Here is a 25,247-nt window from a genome sequence, read left to right on the forward strand (position 1 = left end):
CAACAAACTACATACTGTCTGTGTGCGCATGCGCCCGGTATTATAAATTTTCACTCTCGATCGTAAAGAAGTATAACTTCAAAAAATATATTTTTTATAAAATGCTCTACCTGGTCTAAAGTCTAAAACCATCAGATGTCAAACTTTTCAATTTTATACGAGGTATGTAAAAAATATGAATTCAGATAACAACGTGGTCGTTGTTCTGTGATGAATTTCGCTTAACAGTTAAGTGCCTTCATAGTTTACAATATTTCAATTAGAAGGATATAATTGAACATTGAAACATAGTTTTTAATTCCAAACAACTTTTCTTAATAACAATTTTCGATATTGTGAAATATAAAGGTACTTTACTCTTCAGCGATATTCATATTTTTTAACATACCTTGTATACTATTTATAAAGTTTGATATCTGATGATTGCATCTTAGGTTTTAGGCTATGCAGGGCATTTTATGAAGAATAATTTTTTTTATAAAATTAATAATAAAAAAGATTCCCATATGGTCCAACTTAGTGGGACATATTACATGTGTATATTTCACATTTTAAAAAAGCATATCTTGTTTATAAATAGCCTTAGAATTTTTTACAATACAACATTTTAAAGTAAAGAAAATAAGCTTTCTTTTGTATTCAACAATGTATATACCTAAATGTAGAAGAAAAAAAATTGTAATGAGAAATTTAAAAATAATCGTAAATATCTAAAATCGTTAAAAGTATAACACTATGAAAAACCATATTTTGCTTAAAAATAGTCATACAACCTTCTATAATGGACCATTTTAAAGGAAATTGACTTCTCTTCCTACTAAATGTACCATTGAAAATACCTAAAACTGCGTAGAAAAAAGTTACACAACAATGTTTGCTAAATAATAGGGAAAATGACAAAAAATGCTGTGCTTGGAGAAGTTTGAAAAATTTTAATTTTGGAAATTATAAATCCAAAAGAATTCTAACAAACGTCGTTCTAAAGAGGAAGGATATAAATAATTAGGTTTTTAATTTAATTTTATGTTTAAATTATTGAATAGAGAATTGAATACCCTTTCAAATGAGCTATCACATGATCCCTATTCTCATTTAAAAAAACATAGATTACGTCATCACGTCCAGATGGATGACGTCACTAGTATGACACATATGCCAAAAAATCGTAACACGTAAATAAATTTATTTTCTACACAACTTTATAAAAATCGTACTTTGATTTTACCAGTGGGTAAAATCTTTTTTGTTCTTAGTCAATGTTATTACTTTTGTTTATTGTTGACACTCAACAGATTGCAAAATACTTTTAAATAAAAAAAATTAAAAAAAATTAAAAATAAATAGAACAACGGAAATGCGAAAACAGTAAAAGTACTAAATTACAATTTGTTATTTTTTATTAAAACAGAGTTTCCGTTGGGTCACAAATGTTTTACATTTCTGTTAAATAATAGTCCAGGGTAATGAGGTTTTTCCCATGACACTCGAGCAGCCAGGGTACTGAAGCGTTTTTTCGACAGGTAATACCTATAAGAGCAAATTGTAACTATTTCCTGCGTAGGATCTGGCGGCCATTTTTATTTATAAACAACTAAGTGTCAAAAAATGGCATTTTTCCCTTTTTTTTCAAATCAATGGAAAACAGTGAAACATGGTTTTTTTTAGTACAAATATCTTTGAGACTATGGAAAGAGCTTTAAAATGACGTATTACAAAGTTTGATATACTCATTTATTGTTAATATAATTGCGAAAAAATATCGGAATTGCAAAAAAAATTAATTTCGCAATATCTCTTGTAAAAATTAGTGTACAGCTTTGAAATTTTCGTCATATATGGGTTCCTTGGTGCTTAATATGTGATAAAAATTTTAAAGTGATTCATTCAATTGTTTAAATTTTATTCAAATTGTTTATCCCAGAGAGCATTTTTTTTGCAATAAATAAGTCAGAAAAATATGACGTTAGAACCATTCCACAGGTGTCAAATGAAAGAGCATGAGCTATATTTTCAACTTGGTTTAAAAAAAGCGAATAAAAAATGCGTTTATTAGTAATAAATAATTATGCAAAAGTATCGTAAACCTTTCCTTATAAACTTTTTATTTTGTTATATAAGAAATTATATATATTTATTACAACTTTTTATCAATTATGATATAAATAACATTACTTGGTAGTTGTGCACTTAAAACAGGGTAAAAAAGTTAATTTTTTTTGGAAAAAGTTATCCAAAAAGTTTATAAGGAAAGATTTACGATACTTTCGCATAATTATTTATTACTAATAAATGCATTTTTTATTCGCTTTTTTTAACCAAGTTGAAAATATAGCTCATGCTCTTCTATTTGACACCTGTGGAATGGTTCTAACGTCATTTTTTTCTGACTTATGTTATTGCAAACAAATGCTCTCTGATAAAAACAATTCGAATAAAATTTAAACAATTGAATGCATCGCTTTGAAATTTTTATCACATATTAAGCACCAAAGAACCCTTATATGACAAAAATTTCAAAGCTGTAAACTAATTTTTACAACAGTTATTGCGAAAATAATTTTTTTGCAATTCAGACCTTTTTTCGCAATTATATTAACAATAAATGAGTATATAAAACTTTGTAATATGTCATTTTAAAGCTCTTTCCATAATCTCAAACATATTTGTACTAAAAAAATCATAAGTTTCACTGTTTTCCATTGATTTGAAAAAAAAAGGAAAAATGCCATTTTTTGACACTTAATTGTTTATAAATAAAAATGGCCGCCAGATCCTACGCAGGAAATAGTTACGATTTGTTCCTTGTCGTATTAGGGGAAGTATGCTTGAGACGGCATACTGGCTGAGATGGCAATACACGCGTTTTTCGTAAACTATTCCAAATTTGATGCCTAGTGTGACAGTTTTCAGTTCCTTAAGTTAAAATTTGTCAACATTGTTGAACTTATGCATGTTAGTTTTATTTTGACAGCAGTAGCCTTTCGAATGTTAATTAAGTACTACAAAATATTTATTGACTTTTTTTGTATCACATTATAATTCGCGAGTCTTTACACCTGAGTTAAGTTTTTAAATTTTGTGATGTTCCTTTACCTTATGCCTATCACGCCTGTATCGATTTATATCTTAAAAATGTGCTTAAGAAAAATTAGGTTAAAAAAACGGTATGATTGCAATGTTGCCTGAGATGGCATAGTAAGCAGGTGGATAAGATGGCATAGGTATGCCGTCTCACCCTTATGCGTTTTTACACTGCATTAATTTTGTTATATGATTGAAGTTTGTCGTTACAGTTATGGATCGTTTTAAGAGGAATTCGAACCGACAAAATCGATTCCGTCGATATTGAGACAAGTGACGAGGAAGATGCTGCTTGCATTTTTTGTAATGGCCTCTTTTCATTATCTCGTTCTCGAAAAACCTGACTAAGATGTGCCAAATAACTAACCTTGCCAAATTTGTGGCAAGTGGTCATATTCCGAATGTGCCGGTGTACCCAAGACTACAAAAAAAATTATTTGTGACTTATGAGTCGAGATTAGTGCCTTTATTTCAAGGGTATGCCATCTTACCCACATGTATGTGGGTGAGATGGCACATGTAATACTTTACAATTTATTTTCTCAGAAAAAAACTATAATATGTACCTTGTTAAAAAATAATGTTATATTTATGTAAATGTTCGTAGCACTGACTTTGATTTTTATTACATGTCTAACTCTATCGATTAGCGATTACAAAACATTTAAAAAAAAGTATGCCGTCTCAGGCATATCTCCCCTACTTGTCGAAAAAACGCTTCAGTATCCTAGCTGCTGAAGTGTCACGAACAGGGTATATTTTTGTCTTATTACCCTGGCCTATAAGAAGGAACTAAAATCAAAAAATAAAAAAAAAATCTAACACATTCGTCAAAGAAAAGCGTGACGCGTCTTCGTCGAATAAACGGTTTTCTCTCCACGCTTTTTTTTAACGAATGTGTTAGACTTTTTCAATTTTTTTTATTTTTTGATTTTTAGTTGATTTTTTTATAATATTTTTAATTTTAGTCACTTGTAACTAAAGAAAAGCGTTTCTTAACAAACATTTTTTCATATTTTTTTATTTATTACTTTTTACTCTTACGCTTTTCAAACATTAAAATATATCGTCATGTTTATTAAAATATGTATAAAACATATGATGTACAAACATTAAAAGTTGTAGGAATCGGCGAAAAACTTGAAACTTTATTGATAATTTATGAAGCATAACGTAAACAATTAACGTAAAAAGTGAAATTATGTATAGTTCATATAATTAGCTACAATCTGTAAAAGATTCAAGTTTATTCATTCAAGTAAAAAACAAGAGAATTTAACCATTTTCCGTTAAAATCGTTTTTTTATTTAAACAATTAATAAACATAAAAAACTGTTTTATTGACTACTCGTGTATTGTTTCCGCGAATGTATATGTCTGCAAATTTTTAGTCATTTGCATTGAAGAAAAGGGAGTCAAATTTACGTCCAAAGATTTGACCCAAACGATTGAACTAAATAAATGCGTTTAATTAATTAATACGCCAAAACGAATTCTAATGTTAATTGTCCTTCACATAACATTTCGAACATTTGTACTTATGGTAGTGGTCTTTTTGGGCCGCTGATCACAGTTTAAAGAAGCAGAAGAAGAAAAGGAAGATTATTAAGCTTCTTGACAAGTGACGTCCGCGCATCACTGTTTTTTTTTTCTGTGCGTGTACTGATCACAAGTGTTTTCCAAATAGTTTTATAAAAATTATTAGAAAGTGTTTAAAATACCACAAAAGTCATCAGAGAATAATTACGTATCCCGAAAGAGGCGGAAATATGAAAATTTGCAACAGAAACTGGTAGAGTTAAGGTATTTATATGATATTTTTGGGTTTTATCCCAAAAGACCAAGTTATTTATAAGATATTTTTGAATTATTTTATGTTAGATAAATTAAATTATGTGTGAATAAATCGAACTATAAATATTTAATATTTACGAAATGACAATTTTAATCAAATTCAAACTTGGGGTCGTTTTTTGTTGTTATCAATATATTTTCTCTGTTGTCATAGTTACTATATCTCGCCTTCTTCCCTATTCGAAATACTCAAAACGTCAATAGTATTTGTCAAAACACACAGAGATGTAACAGGCGCTATGTTGCCACACTGCACTGGTTTTCCTATTAATGTTTATTTTGTAGCAAAATGTCCGACAGACATGATATTATGCAAAAATGTATATTGTTTGTGTCAATAAGGATACCTTAAGGTAGCCCAAAGTAATACAGACTAAATTATTAGGGGTTTAACAATAAAATTATAGCCCAAAGGTTTAAAATAGAACAAAATAAAGGGTTTACCAATAAAATTAGAGCAGGGGTGCTTTTAAGCAGCTCAAAAAATCTTTATGATTATTTTACCTGCCTCTATTTTTCAGAGGTACTCTACAGTAGTCTAGAAGTTTAGAATAGAACAAAATATATTAGTTTAACTGCTTTTGTAAATTTTACTTCGATTTCACGTTACAAGCAAGTTTACTTGCACTAAATTATTTGTTTGGTTTTGTGTTCAAACAATAAAACTAGAGCAGAGGTATTTTTTAGTAGCCTAGACAATCTTTATGATCATTTTATCTGCTTCTATTTCTCAGAGGTATTTTTACAGTAGCCCAGCAGTTTGGAATACAATAGAATTATATTTATTTCACTACTTTTGTAAATTCTACTTCGATTTAAGATTACAAGCAAGTTTAATTACACCAAGTTTTTTGTTTGGTTTGTCTTCAAACAATAAAATTACAGCAGAGGGTACTTTTTAGCAGCCCAGACAATCTTTATGATTATTTTATCTGCTTCTATTTCTCCGAGGTACTTTAATGTAGCCCAGAAGTTTAGAATACAATAAAATGTATTTATTCAACTACTTTGTGCACATTTTGCCTAGATTTCATATTACGAGGGTAGTAAGTTTACTACTTACATTAAATTTTTGTTTGGTTTGTCCTCAAACAATAAAACTAGAAGAGGGTACTTTTTTTAGTAGCCCAGAAAATATTTATTTTGAGCTACTCCTATTTCGCAGAGTTACTTATAGTAGCCCAGAAGTTTAGAATAGAATAAAATATATTTAACTACTTTTTGCACATTCTGCATTGATTTTTATCGTCTACCTTGATATTACAAAGTTAGTAAGTGTACTTACAATAAATTTTTGTTTGATTTTGTCAAAAATATTAAACAAAGATACAAAATCAGCTTTATTAAGTCATCTCGAAGTCATTACGAAGCCACAAAAGACCACTGTTTATCCAAAGACTGTACCACAAAGCCAAGCTGCTGTTTCCACTCAGCATCCATCAAGAGTTCTTTCAGAATCTAGCAACTTTAATCAGCAGCGTTTAAACTTCAATCCAACCTTGGGCAGACCAAGATTTGGACAAAGTCAGTACTCAAATCACCCTCTACTAGCATCGAGATACAAACAATCGAACAGACAGCAGTACCAAAAGCAAATGAGAACAACCAGGAAGTCATACTAAAGGTCAATAAAAATTAATAGGGTAATATGGCTAACTGTATTAAAATATGGAAAGGGATTACTTCAGATAAGAAAGTTTTAAGTTGGGTCTAAGGCTTTAATATTTTATTTAAAACAACGCCCTCTGAAGAGAGAGCACCAAAAGTTCTCATAGACCCAAACTGGTCGTATGACAAAAAAAATTACTTGAAAAGTAATTAAAAATTACTATTTCTCCTTCTTCACATACAAAAGGACAATTTATTTTTCGTAGTTTTTTGTGCCCAAAAAGGACGGAAATCAGAGATTTTGTTTTGAATTTAAAACAATTGAATTGCTTTATAGAAGCCACATATTTTAAGCTGGAAGACTATAATAGGTCAGTCCTCAAGCTCATTTTCAAAGGTTATGGCAAAAATAGATTTAAAAGTTGTCTATTTTGCTATTCCTGTTCATTAAAATTCTAAAAAATATTTAAAATTTAAGTACAGAACTTTTTTATATTAATTAAACTGTTTACCGTTTGGTTTAAATAATATCTTGGCTTTTATATTTACAAAAACTTTAAAACCAGCCCTAAATAATCTGATAACAGGAGGCTTTACTTTTGTCAATTTTTTAGAGGACCATTTACCAATTTCAAAATCATATTTAAAATGTAATGAAAATATTGTTTAAATATTTTCTATGTTTTTTCTGCTTGCGATTTACTATAAATAAAAAAAAAGGAAAAGTATACTTTCACCCACACAAAATATAACTTTTCTTGGTTTTACGTTTGATTCGAACCTGATATATTTTGCACCTGCTGACAAAAAAAAATATCTAATAGTATTCAGAACATCAAAAATAAAAGTACATGTAAAATAAGATCATTTGCAGCCTTAATCGGTCAGTTTGTAACAGTTCGTCCATTTATGGAAGTTAAATATGGAAAATTATACTAAAAAAAATATATATATAAATAAATAAAAAAGAAAAGTAGCCTCTTTCTTAAACTAATAGTTATAACACTAAAATGACCATACCTAAATACTTAAAAACGATTACAATTGGTGGTTAAATAACATACCAAGTAGTGAGCAAAATATAAAATAATCCAATTATGTACTTGAAATATTTTGCGATGCATATATCTTTTAGCATGGCGGGTATGCTGCATTGATAACAAAACTCATGGTTTTTGGAGTCATGAACAACAACTACATATAAATGTACTTCAGTTACTAGCAGCATGTAGTGGCTTGAAATCCTTTTTCAACGAATATAGGAATTGTAACATTTTGCTAGGATAAATAACGCAACAGCTGTGTCTTGCATTAACAAGATGGGTAGTGTACAGTACTCAACATTTGCAGATAAGTTTAATAATTCTGTGAAAATAGGAATTTAAAAATAATTTTTGCATCTATAACAGTAAAAAAAAATGCTTTTGCCTGACTCGGAATGAAGATCTTTAAAAATAGAAACAGAGTAGGTATTCTTTAAGTGATAATTGTGTTACTATAATTTTTGAGCAGCTTCTTATTCCAGAAATCGATATGTTTGCCACATATCCTAGAAAAAAAAATGTGCAAAGTATGTAATTTTGAACCCTGACCCCGGATCAGAGAAAGCCAATGCCTTAACTCTAGATTGGCATGGATTTAAATTTTATGTTTTTCAGCCTTGGTACACAACCTTTGACCACCACACCTTACACAACCAAAAAGATAATTATGGACCTGATAAAAATTTAATCTATAATTTTTTTTGGGCTTTTATATCCAGGACATCCTTTGGGTTTCCATATTCTTGTCAGGCAAGCTTTTTAAGAAAAGGCATTCCTGAGGATTCCATCCCATCTATTACAACAAATCACTAAATCTGTATGATACAGTTTTCAAGAGATGGTGACGGTTTAGTATAAAATAATAACCATTTTGCTTATGAATTATCAAATTTTAATTTTATTAAATCTATCGTAGAACAGGATTATAATTATAGCTCGTATAAACATTCACAGTGCTGCATTGGCGTTGATAGAAGATATCCTAGAATATTATAAAAACATTTTTAAATTTTTTTACAAATGTATACATAACCTCAAACCTTAATTGCCCAAATATTAATTAACTTGGGACCCTCTACCAGTATTACTTTATTTAGAAACATTATTTCGTCTCACAAGCCTTTCCCTGAAAGATCTTACTTACAAACTTGTAATGTTGATAGCACTCACTTCAGTTCAGAGGTTGCAAACCCTGTACCTAATAAAAATTCAGAATATTTTCATGGATCAAGATAAAATTGACATTTTGATATAACATAGGAAAAAGACTTCCCCAAAAAATAATAATAATAATAAATTAACAAATATCAATCTATTTAAAACAAAAAACACAGTTGAGAGTGTTTAGAGATTTCTAAAACATTCGTCCTCAATCGGAAGACAATTTGTTTATAACTAAAAACAAAAAAAAAACAGACGTATAAAGCAACATCTACCCAGGCGTTGAGTAGATGGATATAACATTTTTTTAAATTAAAAATATAGACACTAATATTTTTAAAGTGTATAGTGTCAGACATGCATCTACCTCAGCGGGAGTTAGAACTGGATTATAGAAGATATTACAGAGACGGCGAGATGAACAGAAAATTCTCAAGTATTCAGTATTTTTTATAATAAACTGTTGTGTATTTAATTGTGAGTTCTGAGTTGCTTGGCAACGTTGCGTTGGGCTGTCAACGACGACAGATGACAGGTAACCAGAAACTGGAGGCAAGCTCTTCTCATCTCTGTATTAGATAATATATTTGATAATAAAGTAATCAAAGTACAATTTAGTATCTGTATCACGGGCTCAAACGTAACATTTTGGCGACGGGATAAAAAAAAAATAAAGTGAAGTTCCTATTTAGGATAGGGTTTATACAGAGAGGTGTTTTATATTAGTTATTGTAGTCAGCAACATGGCGTTGATAGGTAATATTGAAGCTTTTACCGGTGTTCCAGAAGAATTTGAATCCTACATAGAAAGATTAGAACATTTGTTTACTGTTAATAAGGTTGAAGAAAATATGAAGGTTTCAATGTTAATCACACTAGGAGGTACGAGTCTTTTTCAGGTGTTGAAAAACTTAGTGGCCCCAAAGAAACCAACCGAATTTACGTTCCAAGAAGTGAAAGGGAAATTGATTAAACATTTTTCTCCACCTGTGTCCGAAATCTACGAACGTTTTGTTTTCAATCGGTGTGAACAAAAAGCTGATCAATCTATCTCTGATTACAGTGTAGAGCTAAGGAAGTTGGCAAATTCTTGTAATTTTGGACAGTTTCTAGAAGACGCTCTAAGGGATAGGTTTGTTTGTGGGATTAGAGACGAAGGAACACAAAAGAAGTTGTTGGGTGATGTAGATTTAACATTTCAAAGTGCTTGTCAGTTAGCTTTGGCCTCAGAAGTAGCACAGAAACAAGTTAAGTTATTATCTGAGGGAGGTAATATAAATGTATTAAACAGAGACAAGCATAGAAATCCAAAGTTTAGATCAACTCTCAGTGCAGATCAAAGTTGTAAAAATTGTGGCAGAAGTCATCATAGAGGTAAATGCCCAGCTGAAAAATGGAGATGTTTTTTTTGTGCAAAGTTTGGTCATGTCAAGAATTTCTGTCCAGATATTCGACCACAACCTGTGAATGTAGTACAAGAGGAGGAATATAACATTGATAGTGACGAGGTAAATAATGACATATTTAATCTTCATACAGTGAGTGATGTGTCAAATTCTGCATATCATGTAACCCTAAAGATAAACAATAAAAATGTAACCTTTGAAGTAGATACTGGTGCATGTAGAACAGTAATGTCTGTATCCAAATTTAAAAATGTACTAAATCTAGCTTTAGCACCTGTAAATTACAAACTTACTGCTGTTTCAGGTCAACCTATTAAAGCTGTAGGTGAATGTACAGTGAATGTACATTATGGGAGTAAAACATGTGAGTTGCCATTGGCAGTTATAGAGTCAGGTAAGGAATTCACGCCACTGCTTGGAAGGAATTGGCTCAATATCTTGTTTCCTGACTGGAAAGCTATATTTTGTATGGATGGGCAAATAGGTCATATAAATGAACGAGATGATCTAATTGAGTCTATTAAAAATAAATATAAATTATTATTTGATGGCAATATGTGTAGTCCAATCAAACATTTTGAAGTAAAATTTAACATAAAAGATAATGTGATTCCTATTTTTAAAAAGGCATACTCAATGCCATATGCTATTAAGCCATTAGTTGAAAGAAAATTGGATCAGATGGTTCAAGTCGGTATTTTAAAACCTGTCAAACATAGTGAATGGGCTTCACCCATTGTAGTTGTAGCTAAGAAAAACACTGAGGATATTAGAATTTGCACTGATTTTCAAGTTACGGTAAATAAAGTTTTAAGTGTAGAACAATACCCATTACCACTACCTGAGGATATTTTTGCAAGTTTAGCTGGAGGTAAAATATTTTGTTGTATAGATTTATCAGGTGCCTATCAACAGCTTAAAGTAAATGAGGCCTTCCAAAAATATTTAACTATAAATACACATATTGGCTTATTTAGGTTTACTAGGTTAACATATGGTATAGCAAGTGCACCAGCAATTTTTCAATCGATAATGGATCAGATCTTGGCAGGTATACCAAATGTTCATTGCTATTTAGATGATATCCTTATTTCGGGTACTTCAATAGAACATGTAAGTAGATTACTGGAAATAGTTTTTAACAGATTAAGTAGTTATAATATCAAGGTAAATGCTCAGAAATGTTCATTTTTTAAAGATCAGGTTGAATATCTTGGTCACCGTATAGACAAAGATGGTATTCATCCTACTAGTGATAAATTAAGAGCTATTAAAGAGGCACCTGAACCTAAAGATATAACACAACTCCGATCTTACTTAGGATTAATTAATTACTATAGTAAATTTATCCCTATGTTATCAGGCCGCTTAAAACCGTTATATAAATTATTGGAAAAGAATGTAAAATTTAATTTTAATGCAGAATGTAAAGCTGCTTTTTGCTTAAGTAAGGAGTTAATTGAGGCAAATCAAGTTCTGGCACATTATGATCCTAATAAGCAAATTGTGGTTGCATGTGATGCTAGTTCGTATGGAGTGGGAGGTGTTCTTAGTCATCGGTACTCTGATGGTAGAGAAAAGCCTATACATTTTGTATCTGGAACTCTTAGTAAGGCTGAGCAGAATTATTCCCAAATTGAACGTGAAGCGCTAGCCATTATATTTTGTATTAAAAAGTTTCATAAATATTTATATGGTAGACAGTTTATTTTAGTGTCAGATCATAAACCACTTAAAGTGATCTTTAATCCAGATCGTAATATTTCAGTTATGTCAGCATCTAGAATAATACGCTGGAATGTTATATTATCAGCCTATGATTATAAGGTAGAGTATCGAAAAGGGTCACAAATGTATGAAGCAGATATGTTATCAAGGTTACCACTAAGTGATCCCACGGAGGTTGATGGTTACATAAATTCGTTTAATTTAACAGAGGAACTACCCCTCACCTTTGAGGATGTGGCTAAAGTAACAAAGACAGATACGGTTTTAGTTAAGGTATTAGATTTTGTAAAGACAGGATGGCCTAGTAAAATCACTGATCCAGTTATGAAGCCATATTTTTTAAAACGACATGAGATGTCTGTAGAAGAAAACTGTCTACTTGTGGGTTCAAAAGTAATAGTCCCTACTGTTTTGAGAAACAAAATTCTAGAATTAATTCATGAGAACCACACTGGTATGGTAAGATCCAAAATGCTTGCTAGGTCAATAGTTTGGTGGCCAGGTCTACAACATGATATTGAGCAAATGATCTCCAGTTGTGAAATATGTCAATTATCACAAAACAATAGTGAAAAATCTTTAATGCCCTGGCCTAGAACTGCTAATGTTTTTGAACGTGTTCATATTGATTTCTTTTTTTTTAATAATGTCTCTTATCTGTTATTAGTGGACAGTAAATCTAAGTGGATTGATGTACATGTCATGGTAAGAGGTACTAATGTAACAAATACTATAGAAAAATTGAAACTAACATTTTCTATAATGGGCCTACCAGACATCATTGTTAGTGACAATGGCCCACCATTTAATTCTAACTGTTTTTTGAAATTTTGTGAAATAAATGGTATCAAGGTAGTAAAGTCTCCTCCATATCACCCCCAGTCCAATGGTACTGCTGAGAGACACGTACAAACAGTAAAGGTTGCGTTCAAGAAATTTCTTTTAGAAAAGTCAACATTAACAGTAGAACAAAGGTTAGTCAACTTTCTTTTTACCTATAGAAATACTCCCTGTGCAAATACAGGTGTAAGTCCTAATGAGTATATTTTTAAAGTTAAACCAAAAGCAGTCATTGATTTGATTAAACCTAAAAAGGGTAATTATTGCAGTTACAATAAAGCATTAGATTTCAAACAAATTGAATGCTTTTTAGTAGGGGAGAAAGTATTAGTAGGAAGACTAGGTCCTTATATAACAGATAAGTGGCAGGAGGGTAGTATAATAAAACGGGTAAGTCCAGTGACATATTTGGTTCAAGTAAATGATAGAGTTTTGTACAAACATGTAAACAGTATTAGGAAATTTTCAGCTACTACAAACATAGAACAACCAAGTACTTCACTGACTACAAACCATGGGTTAAGACCTGCAGTAGTTCAAGAAAATTGTAATTCCGAAATTGTCGACCCTCTAAGTCACCAAATGACTTCTGTCAAAATTAAGGAAACTAGTCCTGATTCAGAAGGGGGTCTACAGTTTGGAAGTCCTGTTAAAACAACAGATCATTCAATACCTTTAGAAACTATTAATCCAACAGGTATTGAATTGAGACGTAGTAATCGTGTACGTCATCAACCACAGAGGTTGGACTTATAAACTTTTAATTATAGGTAAGGAGGGAAATGTTGTGTATTTAATTGTGAGTTCTGAGTTGCTTGGCAACGTTGCGTTGGGCTGTCAACGACGACAGATGACAGGTAACCAGAAACTGGAGGCAAGCTCTTCTCATCTCTGTATTAGATAATATATTTGATAATAAAGTAATCAAAGTACAATTTAGTATCTGTATCACGGGCTCAAACGTAACATAAACCTCTAGCAAAAGATTACGGACTCTTTACAAAACCGTATTGTCTGGTGAGTCCATGTAATTGTATGTAATTGTAATTATATTACATGTGTAGGTTACTAATATTAGTAAGAACATTAATTTTCTTATTATGTTTATTTGTACCTGGTTGAAGGTACACATCTCATATAATTAAAATATAAACATGAATCTTAATTAATAATTGCTCTAATATGTTAGTTAGGTATGCATATGTATATATTTTGTGTAAAGTTTCTAAAAAAAAAAGAATTGCTAAGTCCTATTCATTTTTGGATTGCAATGTACTTTTGTTTATTTATCGCACAATATTGTCTAATCTTTCAGCAGCCTACCATAAGTACAAATGTTCGAAATGTTATGTGAAGGACAATTAATTGATTGGTTGACTTACCTGTTAAGGAGGGACAATCATAATTGTCCTATCTTACATTTCGAACATTTGTACGCTCCCCCCCATTGATTCTTTGAACCCACCCATGTCATGTGCGATAAAAATAAAATAAAAAAAACAGTGATGCGCGGACGTCACTTGTCAAGAAGCTTAATAATCTTCCTTTTCTTCTTCTGCTTCTTTAAACTGTGATCAGCGGCCCAAAAAGACCACTACCATAAGTACAAATGTTCGAAATGTAAGATAGGACAATTATGATTGTCCCTCCTTAACAGGTAAGTCAACCAATCAATTAATTGTAGCACAAAACCTCTCTACCGGTGGTTTTTCTAAGACTACGATAAAATTACGAATTTTTTTAATTCGAGTTTTGGTTGAAGTTTTGTTTCGTATCGTATTGAAATTTGACACGAATAAGCGCCGATTTTTATATAAACAAATATATGAGCGTTCAAAATTTTAAACTTTAATGTTTATTTATGAAGCATAACGTAAACAATTTTAACGTAAAAAGTGAAATTATGTATAGTTCATATCATTAGCTACAATCCGTAAAAGTTTCAAGTTTTTACATGGTAAAAAACAAGAGAATTTAAGCAGTTTCCATTAAAATCGTTTTTCTTTTTCTTTTTAAACAATTAATAAACATAAAAAAATTTTTATTGACTATTCGTGTATTGTTCCCGCGAATGCATATGTCTGCAAATTTTCATTTATTTTTATTGAAGAAAAAGCAGTCAAATTAACGTCTAAAAATTTGACGCAAACTATTGAACTAAAGAAAAACGTTTAATAAAAAGAAACGAAAGAGGCAACCAAATAAGCGAACCAACAGCGACTTATGTGATCTCTCTCACCGGTTTCCCGCTCCTCCATAAACACCCCCTCCGCTTTTCGATGGAGAAGCAATAATGTTACTTGCCAGAGGCAGTATAGCCCGATCAAGGAACAATCTGACCCCAAAAAAATAAAGGAAGGATGAAAATTTGGGAATAGGTAGTTGAAATTGTCTATTATTATCTAAGATAAAGTTTACAATTCTAGGTACTTCCCCTCCATTTTACAAAAATTGGAAAATACCCACTTTTCGGGGGTGAAAAATGTACATTCAAAATAAGTCCGGAATTGAAGAAAATGACTAATTCTAAGCAACTTTTGTTCCATAGAGTGAATATGTTCATTTTTAACAAAGAAAACATGTTTTTGGACGGTTTTTCGCAAATAACTCGAAAAGTATTTTATCTTTGTCTTATTGTACGGGAGCAAAATATGCTAAATGTGCAGTCACTCGAGCGCTTTGGGGACCTATTGGGTTGTGAAGAGTAGGTCCTAAAACCAAAAAAAGTTAAGTTCAGTTTTCCATTTTAGTGGGGACTTGTCCATTTTTAATTTAATTTTCCATTTCCAACAATCGTTTTTTTAGATTATAGCGCCATCTATCCATAATTCGAAAAAATGTCTCGAATAGAAGTTAATTATTTTTACGTAAGGAATCCAAATCTGCAATAAAAAATGGGGGCTCCCATTTAAGATTTTGAAGTTACCCCCCACCCTACCTCCATGGGGGGTCGTGTTTGGTGCCATTCGATAAATTTTTCAAAAATACTGAATAAGTTTATTTTTCAGTTTTTCGATCTGATGTTCTTTTCGCGAAATATCGCGGGATTCGTATTTAAAATATTAAATTCACCCCCACCCCTCTCTGTGGGAAGTCGTGTTTAGTATCATTCGATAGATTTTTGAAAAATATTGAGTACTTATTTTTTAGTTTTTCGATCTATCATTCATTTCGCGAAATATTCGATTTTTTCTTGTGAAATTTTGGGACTCGCCCATTTCCTTACGACCCGCTCAAATCGTCAGATTTTTGAACTATACACTGTTTTGCATGTACTTAACTTACCTTACCTTAATCTGACGATTTTGAGTTTTTCTAAGGATAGAATTTTTTTCGGTCCCCCTCCCTTAACGGACTCCCCTGATTTAAGAGCCAAAATATGGTAGAGGTACATTTTCAGGGTACAAGGTTTCTCCCCATATGATAATCTGACGCGCTCGAGTAACTGCAAAAATCCCCGCTTGGGCTCCCCTACCATTAGCAAAAATATAGCTTATAAAAAAGTGAAAAAAATGTTGTCTGTATGAAGTCTGTAGACCCAGTAGAAGCAGAGTTGTAGCTATGAAAAGTAGGTTGTTATTCGTCAAATTCAGATAAGCAAAACGTACATTTTATTTCTCTTTGAGATTTTTGGTATTCCTAATAATTTTTAAGTTATTTTGAAAAAAAAAAGGAATTTTTTTCAAAATTAAAAAAGAATTTTTACTTTAAAACCACATTTTTTCAAACAACGAGCACTTTAAACCAATGAAACTTATAGATCATATAAACAATACATATTTAAAGTAACTTGTGAAGCGGTAACTATTAATTTTATTTGGAATGCTAATTAGAGGGCATTTGAAAACTTGCCACCATAACATTGAATACTATAAGTCCATTGTAGTCTAAGAGCTAGTAAACCCTCCGACTAACGGTCGTCCTGTAAGGCTAGAAATTTTTCTAGTGATAATTCATAGCACACCAAGGCTAAAAACCATGACCTGGCAGGCATCAGCGGTGCGCATCTAAACATTCCGTATATGTATTTGGAACCTAGGAGTTTTCTATTGGTTCGTTGCAGCACGCGGTAATATTTTAACCAATAGGCGGCGAGGTTCCAGATACATATACGGAATGTTCTTCTTCTTCAGGTGCCGTCCTCGTTCCGAAGTTTGGCTATCATCAAGGCTATGCGTATTTTTGATACCGTGGATCTAAATAATTGGCAGCTGCTGCACTTGTACCAATCTCTTAAATTCTTCAACCATGAATGTTTTCTTCTGCCACTGGATCGTTTACCTATTATTTTTCCCTGAATAATTAATTGTAGTAGCTGGTACTTTTGTCCCCTCATTATATGTCCCAAGTATTGCAGTTTGCGCTTTTTAATAGTAAGCGCAAGTTCTTTTTCTTTCTGCATCCTTCGCAACACTTCCATGTTTGTCACTCTATCTGTCCACGATATTCTCAGTATCCTGCGGTACATCCACATCTCGAATGCTTCTATTTTCCTTGTATCGATCTTTTTCAGTGTCCAAGCTTCCATTCCATAGAAAAGAACTGACAGCACGTAACATCTCATCAGGCGAATTTTAAGATTTAAACTTAGCTCTCTTCCGCATAAAACTGTTTTCATTTTGGTAAAAGTAGCTCTAGCTTTTTCTATTCTGATCTTGATTTCTTCAGAGTTGTCGTTGTTTTCATTAATCACAGTTCCCAGGTAATTATATTTTCTAACACGCTCAATTCTTTGATCATGTACGGTTATGTCAGAAAAATTTTGTGGAGATTTCGACACCATCATTATTTTTGTTTTTTTGATGTTAAGTGATAAACCGAACTTTTCGCTGCACTCTACTATTCTGTTTATCAGTGTTTGGAGATCTTCCGGGGTTTCTGCTATTAATACTGTGTCATCATCGTATCTCAAATTGTTTATTAAAGTGCCATTTATTTTAACTCCTATATCTTGGTCAGCAAGGGCTCTGTTTATAATATCTTCTGAATATAAGTTAAACAAGGTTGGTGAAAGTATGCATCCCTGCCTTACGCCTTTTTTGATCTCGAGTTCCTCGGTTGTTTCCCGTTCTACTCTAATATTCGCCTTCTGGTTATAGTAAATATTGAAAATAATTCTGAGGTCCCTTTTATCCAAGTTTTTCTCTACCAACAGTCTCATCAGTTGTTCGTGGCGAACTTTATCGAACGCCTTGTTGTAGTCAATAAAGCACATATATATATCCTGGTTAACATCCAGGCATCTTTGGCACATGATATTAAGTGCAAATAGTGCTTCCCTTGTTCCAAGCCCGTTTCGAAACCCGAACTGAGTATCACTGATGTCAGCGTCTAGTTTTTTGTGAATTCTTGTATGTGTCACTTTAAGAAATACTTTTAGTGTGTGTCCCATTAAGCTTATTGTGCGATGGTCGGTGCACAGTTTTGCGTTTGTTTTCTTTGGAATAGTCACAAAAGTTGACAGAAGCCATTCCTTAGGTATTTCTCCCGTTTTATAAATGCAGTTAAAGAGGTCAACCAAAACATTTACTGTTTCATCTTCCACAAGCTTAAGAAGTTCCGATGGAAGTCCATCTGGACCCGGTGATTTGCCATTTGTCATTGTTTTTATAGCATATAGTATTTCTTCTTTAGAGATTTTTGGTCCTTCCTCACCTTGTATGTTACCAATATCATGATCCTCTCTTTCATCGGCAAAGAGTTCTTCTATATAATTCTTCCAGGTCGTAAGCTTTTCTTGTAGGTCAGTTATTATTTGTCCATTTGCGTTGTATAGCACATTGGGATGCTTTCTTTTTTGTATACCTGCCAATTCTTTTACCTTTTTATGTAGGTTAAACGTATCATGTTTTAATTGCAGTTCTTCAATTTCTTCACATTTTCTTTTGTAAAAGTTTTCTTTCGCTGACCTTATTTCATCTCTAATTTGCTTGTGTATCTCGTTGTATTTTTGTTTGCATTTTCCCTTAAACTGTCTTCGTTCCTCCATAAGACTTAAAATTTTCTCTGTCATCCATTCTTGTCTTTTTGTCGTATTTCCTCTGCTAAGGATATTCTGAGCGGGTTTTATTAGGGCTTCTTTTAAGTCTTGCCACTTGTTTTCCACGTGCGTGTTTGGTTCCTTTGTAGACAACATTCTTAGGTTACCATTTATCTGTTGCTTTAATTCTTCTTTGATTTTTGAGTTCTGTAAGCGGCTGGTATCTATGTAATCTGGTTTTACCCTTTGTGAAGGTTTCTTAAGTTTAATGCTTACACGCGCTATCAAGGGATTGTGGTCCGAGGAAACATCTGCGCCTGGGTACGCCTTAACCGATTTTATGCCGTTTTTGTATCTTTCATTTATCAACACAAAGTCTATTTGATTCCTAACTATTTTCTGTGCGTTATGTTGAGGTGATGTCCACGTATAAAGCCTTCTTTTGGGGAGTTTAAAAAATGTGTTTGAAATAATCATATCGTTTTCTTGGCAGAACTGTAACATTCGGTCTCCTCTCTCGTTCCTTAACCCGAGACCATAATTTCCTACATATTTGCCGCTTTTTCCTTCCCCAATTTTGGAATTAAAATCACCAAGGATAATTGTGACGTCTCTTGGCTTTATAGATTTTAGAACATGGTTAATTTGTTCATAGAATTCCTCAACCTCTTCATCTGATTTTTCTGCAGTAGGAGCATAGACCTGTATGATATTAAGATTTACAGTTTTTGTATGAAGTTGAAGGAATATTACTCTATCAGACACTGGTGTAAAGTTAATAACAGACTGCATCATTTTTTTTGATACAACAATTGCTACTCCATATCTGTGGTGTGGGTCATTATTTCCTGAAAAATATATCATTCCGTTGTTTGTCGCGAAGCTGCCTGAACTCGACCACCTTGTATCGCTGATACCTAAAATATCGATATTTAACCTTTGCATCTCTTGTATAATATTGTTCATTTTTCCAGGTTCATACATACTTCTGACGTTCCACATACCAATATTTATTGCATCTTTAAAACAGGGATTTCGCCGGGTTACGACCTGAGAGGCCCTGTTGTCATGAGAATTACCTCTCCTGCCGGATCTTGTTTTCCGATGTCCATGATCAGTACCAGAATTTATTGTACGTTGTACAGCCATGATGATTGTACTAGAGATATCCAATTGGATCTTTAATACAGTGGTTTCTCCTTGCCTTCTGTATCATTATGCCGTTGATCATTTACTTGATTCATTCGCCTTTGGTGCCAATTTCTTAGCGCCAGGACAAAAGTGTTGGACAACAGTAAGTGTGGGATTGCTTATACCGGCAATCGCTCGGTGGAGTTTTCGCCATATCTGACTACCCTCACTTAGTTTAGCCTGCAGACCAATGCAGTTGCCCGGGGTGTGGCACGTGGAGCCATAAGTGAGAGTTAGTTGTCTTATGAGGACCAGTTATCAAGAACCATCTCCCGTCTATGACGCTCGATGTGGTCGTTCCGATAAAAGGTGCTACCTCTATAACACAACTTTACACCCCCTACGGAATGTTAGTCGGTCCCAAATTCATATACGGAATGTTAAATATCGTACACCGAAAAAGATAAGTTTTTTAGAGTCTTTTAAAAGGAGATTGATTTTAAAATACTTCTTCTTCTTCTTCTTAACTCAGGCGAGACTCGTTAGTCTCTGGCACTTGGTCATAAGACCTTTGTACCAAACCCTGTTCTTCTCCTTAAACTTTAATAAGTCCTGTGGCCTCAACGAAGGCCAACAGTTTTCTTATTGGTAGTTTTAAGATCTCTTCTGGTTCAAACCTCATTTGACCAGTGAAGTTCTGCCTTACATCATCTAGCACACTGCAATAGCATAGTATGTGTATGGCAGTTTCTTCTTCCATTTCGCACTTTCTGCACCATGGTTCATTCACCTTACCTAGTTTGTATAGGTAATTTCTTAAACGACAATGTCCAGTCACCATTTCAGTGACCGTTTTGATCTCTCGTTTATTGAGGTTCATCAAACTGTTCGAGAGTTTTTTATCAATATTCTTGATTATTTTTTTAGTCTGGATTTGCCCTTGAGTGGTTCTCCATTTATTTTGATGATTCTTTATCAGCCATTTCTGAACCTCGTTTTTTATAGCATCTTTAGTGATGCCACAGAAAGGTGGCCTTCAAAAGTTTTTCTCGAGCCTTGTTTCGCTAACATATCTACTCGTTCGTTCCCATGCACCCCTTCATGACCCGGCACCCATATTAAAGACACTTTGTTGTCTTTTGCCAGGTTATTGAGGAGATCTTTGCAGTTTCTCACCAGTTTTGATTTAGTGAGAGGGTTCTTTACAGCCAGAATAGCCGATTGGCTATCTGTGTAAATGTTGATTCTCTTAGCTTTAGGGTCCTCATAAATTATTTCATCAATGCAGGCCACCAAAGCAAAAACTTCAGCCTGGAACACCGTTGTATGTTGACCTAGGCTGTAAGATTTATTATAGTTACATGTTTGCCCAAAGACTCCTGATCCAGTACCATGGGCAGTTTTAGATCCATCAGTGAACCATATTAAGTCTCCATTAATGTTTGGGACTTTTTGTTCTCTAGATGGTATAATTGTGTTAATCTTCTCAGTGAAGATTAGTTCTGGTGTCATCATATCTAAGTTCATCATAAAGATGTATTCCTCAAGTATAGTCCCAGTAATGTTTGTGTGGCTATTCAATACATAATTTGGCCTCCAAGTATTGTTTGCTTTGAGCCTCAGGATGGTCATAAAGGCTACCGCCGAAATATACAATTCCAGCGGAGGGAGACCTGTGATAGCCTCTAATGAAGCCGTTCCTGTACTATTCAAGGCTCCTGTTATATTTAGAAGCGCTTGTCTTTGTAGGGTGGTGTCTTTAAAATACTTGTTACTGTATTATTAAATAAAAATAAAACCAACCTAGTATTTGGAATGTTATTTGGTGCGAAATTCATATGCGGAATGTTAATTATTCGTAGACCAAAAAATGGGACTTTTTATTAATCAGTTAAAGGAGACTGATTTTAAAATACCTATTTTATTAATGTATTATTAAAGAAAAATAAAACAATGATTAGGTACCTATTTGGTGCGAAATTCATAAATGGGATGGTATAGATTTGAGAGACATATTTCTTTATTTGACTAAGGTTTCGCTTTCTCAGTATTTTTAATGACGCACGTGTTGTTAAGTATGTTTAGATCTGTTTCAGCTATTCAATTATTCAATTCTGTTGAAGTTTAGGGCTGTGTGCTATCAAACGAAAATAAATGTTAACTTGGTTATAACGTTTTCGGTTGTGTTTTAAATATTATTTATTCTATAAAATATTGTATATTTACATAATGGATTTGCAAAAAGTTTTAAATACATTGGAATCAATGAAAATAAGTACCGATGAGTCGACATTAGAAATGAAGAAGACATGAGTAAATGGCTAAATGAATACAAAAGTATTTATTTTTCAAGCTGGAGAGCTACACATACGAAAAAAAAAATACTGCTCACTATTTATGCAGGTAAGTTCTTGTAATATAATATTTGATGAAATACAGGGTGTTTCATTAATAATTGTCCATATAGTAACTGGAGAAACCTTGGCACAAAATACGAAGATTTAACCTAAAACGCTTAAATAAAATGTGGTTCCTTACTGAGTTACAGGGTGTTTTGTCTAAAAATTTAAAAACTATTTTTGCTCAGCATTTTAAAACTGTTTGACGTATCCTTTTCATACTTGGTAGAAAGTGCGACTACTATACACCCTACTAAATTATGATAAACAAACGTTTATAGCTACTACCAGAGGCGTACTACAGGGGATAGTGAATGGTTGACACTTCTCAAATTCTACGCCACTGGAGGAATTACTACTATAGTGCCATTTTTAGATTCTCCAATACTTTCTACGTACATAATATACTCTTCATTGGTAACGATAAAATCATTAGTTTTCGAGATATTTGAAGTTAAATATGAAACGGCACAGTTATTTTGATTAATTTGCGATATATGATTCATATGATTAAAATTTAAAAATTATTTGTACCCACTACTTTAAAACTATTTGGCGTATCCTCATCATACTTGGCAGAAAGTGTAGGTACTGTACACCCTACTAAATTAAGATAAATAAACGTTTCTAGCTACTACCAGAGGCGTACGACAGGGGATAGTGGCTGGTTGACCCTTCCCAAATTCTACGCCACTGACGAAATTGCTATTTTGGTGTAATTTTTTGATTTTCCAATACTTTTTATGTAAATAATATACTCTTAATTCGTAACGATAAAATGATTATTTTTCGAGATATTTGAAATTAAAAATGAAGCGACACAATACATTAATCAAAATAACCGTGTCGTTTCATTTTTAACTTCAAATATCTCGAAAATTAATGACTTTATCGTTACGAATGAAGGGTATATTGTTTTTATAGAAAGTCTTGGAGAATCCAAAAATTGAACTAAAATAGCAATTCCGCCAGTGACGTAGAATTTGGAAAGGGTCAACCATTCACTTTCCCCCGTCGTACGCTTCTGGTAATAGCCAGAAACGTTTGTTTAACATAATTTACAGTCGGAAAAATGAAAGAATACCCATGAACGAACATATAAAACACTCTGTATTTTCCTGTCACCGTGTCACAAAGAAAATTGTTCAGTGCAAGTACATGTAACAATAATTATTACATGTACTTGCGCTGGCCAATTTTTTGTGTGACACGGTGACAGGAAAATACAGCGTGTTTTATATGCTCGTTCATGGGTATTCTTTCATTTTTTCTACTGTAGTAGTGTGTACAGTACCTATACTTCCTGCCAAGTATGAAAAGGATACGTCATATAGTTTTAAAATTCTGAGCAAAAATAGTTTTTAAATTTTTAGATACACTCTGTAACTCAGTAAGGAACCACATTTTATTTAAGTGTTTTAGGTTAAATCTTCATATTTTGTGCTAAGGTTTTTCCAGTTACTATATGGACAATTATTAATGAAACACCCTGTATAAATAATAATATTTTATATACATACAGTGCACTGGAATAAGTGTTACCCCCCCTTATTCACCTATTTATTTTTAGCACATAACCAAAACGCTCAGACAGGTTGATTTTTAAAACAATCATAGTAGGTATATTATAACATCAATGTTTCGAACTTTACGCGAACCCTGTTTTATTTTTATTTAATAATACAGTAAAAAGTATTTCAATATCAATCTCCTTTTAAAAGACTCTAAAAAAACTTATCTTTTTCGGTGTACGATATTTAACATTCCGTATATGAATTTGGGACCGACTAACATTCCGTATATGCATTTGGAACCTCGCCGCCTATTGGTTAAAATATTACCGTGTGCTGCAACGAACCAATAGAAAACTCCTATGTTCCAAATACATATACGGAATGTTTAGATGCCAGCGGTGCACGTGTATCTACCAGGTGAATCGGAAAGTGCAAATATAGGGGGTAAAATAAACTTTCTCCTGTAAGCTTTAAATTTAAGTATGTGTTTGAGTAAGTCATTTAGAAGAAAAGTGTACAATGACAGGCGATTCTGGAGAGCATAAGACCTTGCCAGGCGAGGGGAAAGATTAGGGGTTTTTCCTAAAATTATTCTTTTTGCATCGAACAATTTTTTTTAGGTTTTTTGAATCATTCCAAACAGAAAAGGTCTTTAGTGATTTTTCTCTTAAGTAAATAGTTCTTGTTATATAAGTGATTGAAAATTTTGAAAATTGCGAAATCGGCCATTTTTAACCCTAAATCGGACATTTATCTAAAAATTTCAATGTTGCCAAGGTACGTAGATATTCTTTAAACATTGATTGGTGAAATACCGCAGAGTTTTTTTGCAATAAAATATCGAAAACCCCTTTGTTTTTTTTATTGCTAATCAAGCGGGCGCGACACTGTAGTATAAGTGAGGACGTTTGAGTTTGCATAAATTCATTATCTCGAGAATGGGCAAATTTCAAGAGAAATCTTCAGACAGGTCGATTTTTATTTTTGAATTAGGACTTTTTGGCATATATATAATACTAGTGACGTCATCCATCTGGGCGTGATGACGTAATCGATGATTTTTTTAAATAAGAGTAGGGGTTGTGTGATAGGTCATTTGAAAGGTTATTTAATTCTCTATTAAGTAATATAAACATTAACATAATTATTTATATAGGGTGTACAAAAAAATTTTTCTTCTATTTGTCAAGTTTAATCAAAGTTAATTTAATAAAGAAATTTTTTCTTGTACACCCTGTATAAATAATTATGTTAATGTTTATATTACTGAATAGAGAATTAAATAACCTTTCAAATGAGCTATCACACAACCCCTACTCTCATTTAAAAAAATCATCGATTACGTCATCACGCTCAGATGGATGACGTCACTAGTATTATATATGCCAAAAAGTCCTAATTTAAAAATAATCGACCTGTCTGAGGATTTCTCTTGAAATTTGCCCATTCTCGAGATAATGAATATATGCCAACTCAAACGTCCTCACTTATACTACAGTGTC

The 25,247-nt window shown here is 32.6% G+C and overlaps 2 protein-coding genes across 2 annotated transcripts in view; one reads left to right on the forward strand and one right to left on the reverse strand.

Annotated features, from left to right (window-relative positions):
• LOC126882125 (uncharacterized) overlaps nt 1-25,247 on the reverse strand; it is a 994,490-nt gene that overhangs the window by 935,111 nt on the left and 34,132 nt on the right. The window lies entirely within an intron of this gene.
• Nucleotides 10,046-13,656, forward strand: LOC126882124 (uncharacterized protein K02A2.6-like). The gene is made up of 2 exons (XM_050646969.1): nt 10,046-10,255; nt 10,458-13,656. Exon 2 carries the CDS (start codon nt 10,622-10,624, stop codon nt 13,475-13,477), a length of 2,856 nt encoding a protein of 951 aa, XP_050502926.1. The 5' UTR covers nt 10,046-10,255; nt 10,458-10,621; the 3' UTR covers nt 13,478-13,656.

Source organism: Diabrotica virgifera, chromosome 3 (assembly GCF_917563875.1).
Source record: "Diabrotica virgifera virgifera chromosome 3, PGI_DIABVI_V3a".
NCBI classification, from domain to species: Eukaryota; Metazoa; Arthropoda; class Insecta; order Coleoptera; family Chrysomelidae; genus Diabrotica; species Diabrotica virgifera.

What these genes read in the sequence shown, in the direction of transcription:
- LOC126882124 (XM_050646969.1), top strand. Translation starts at nt 10,622, where the DNA reads ATGGATGGGCAAATAGGTCATATAAATGAACGAGATGATCTAATTGAG.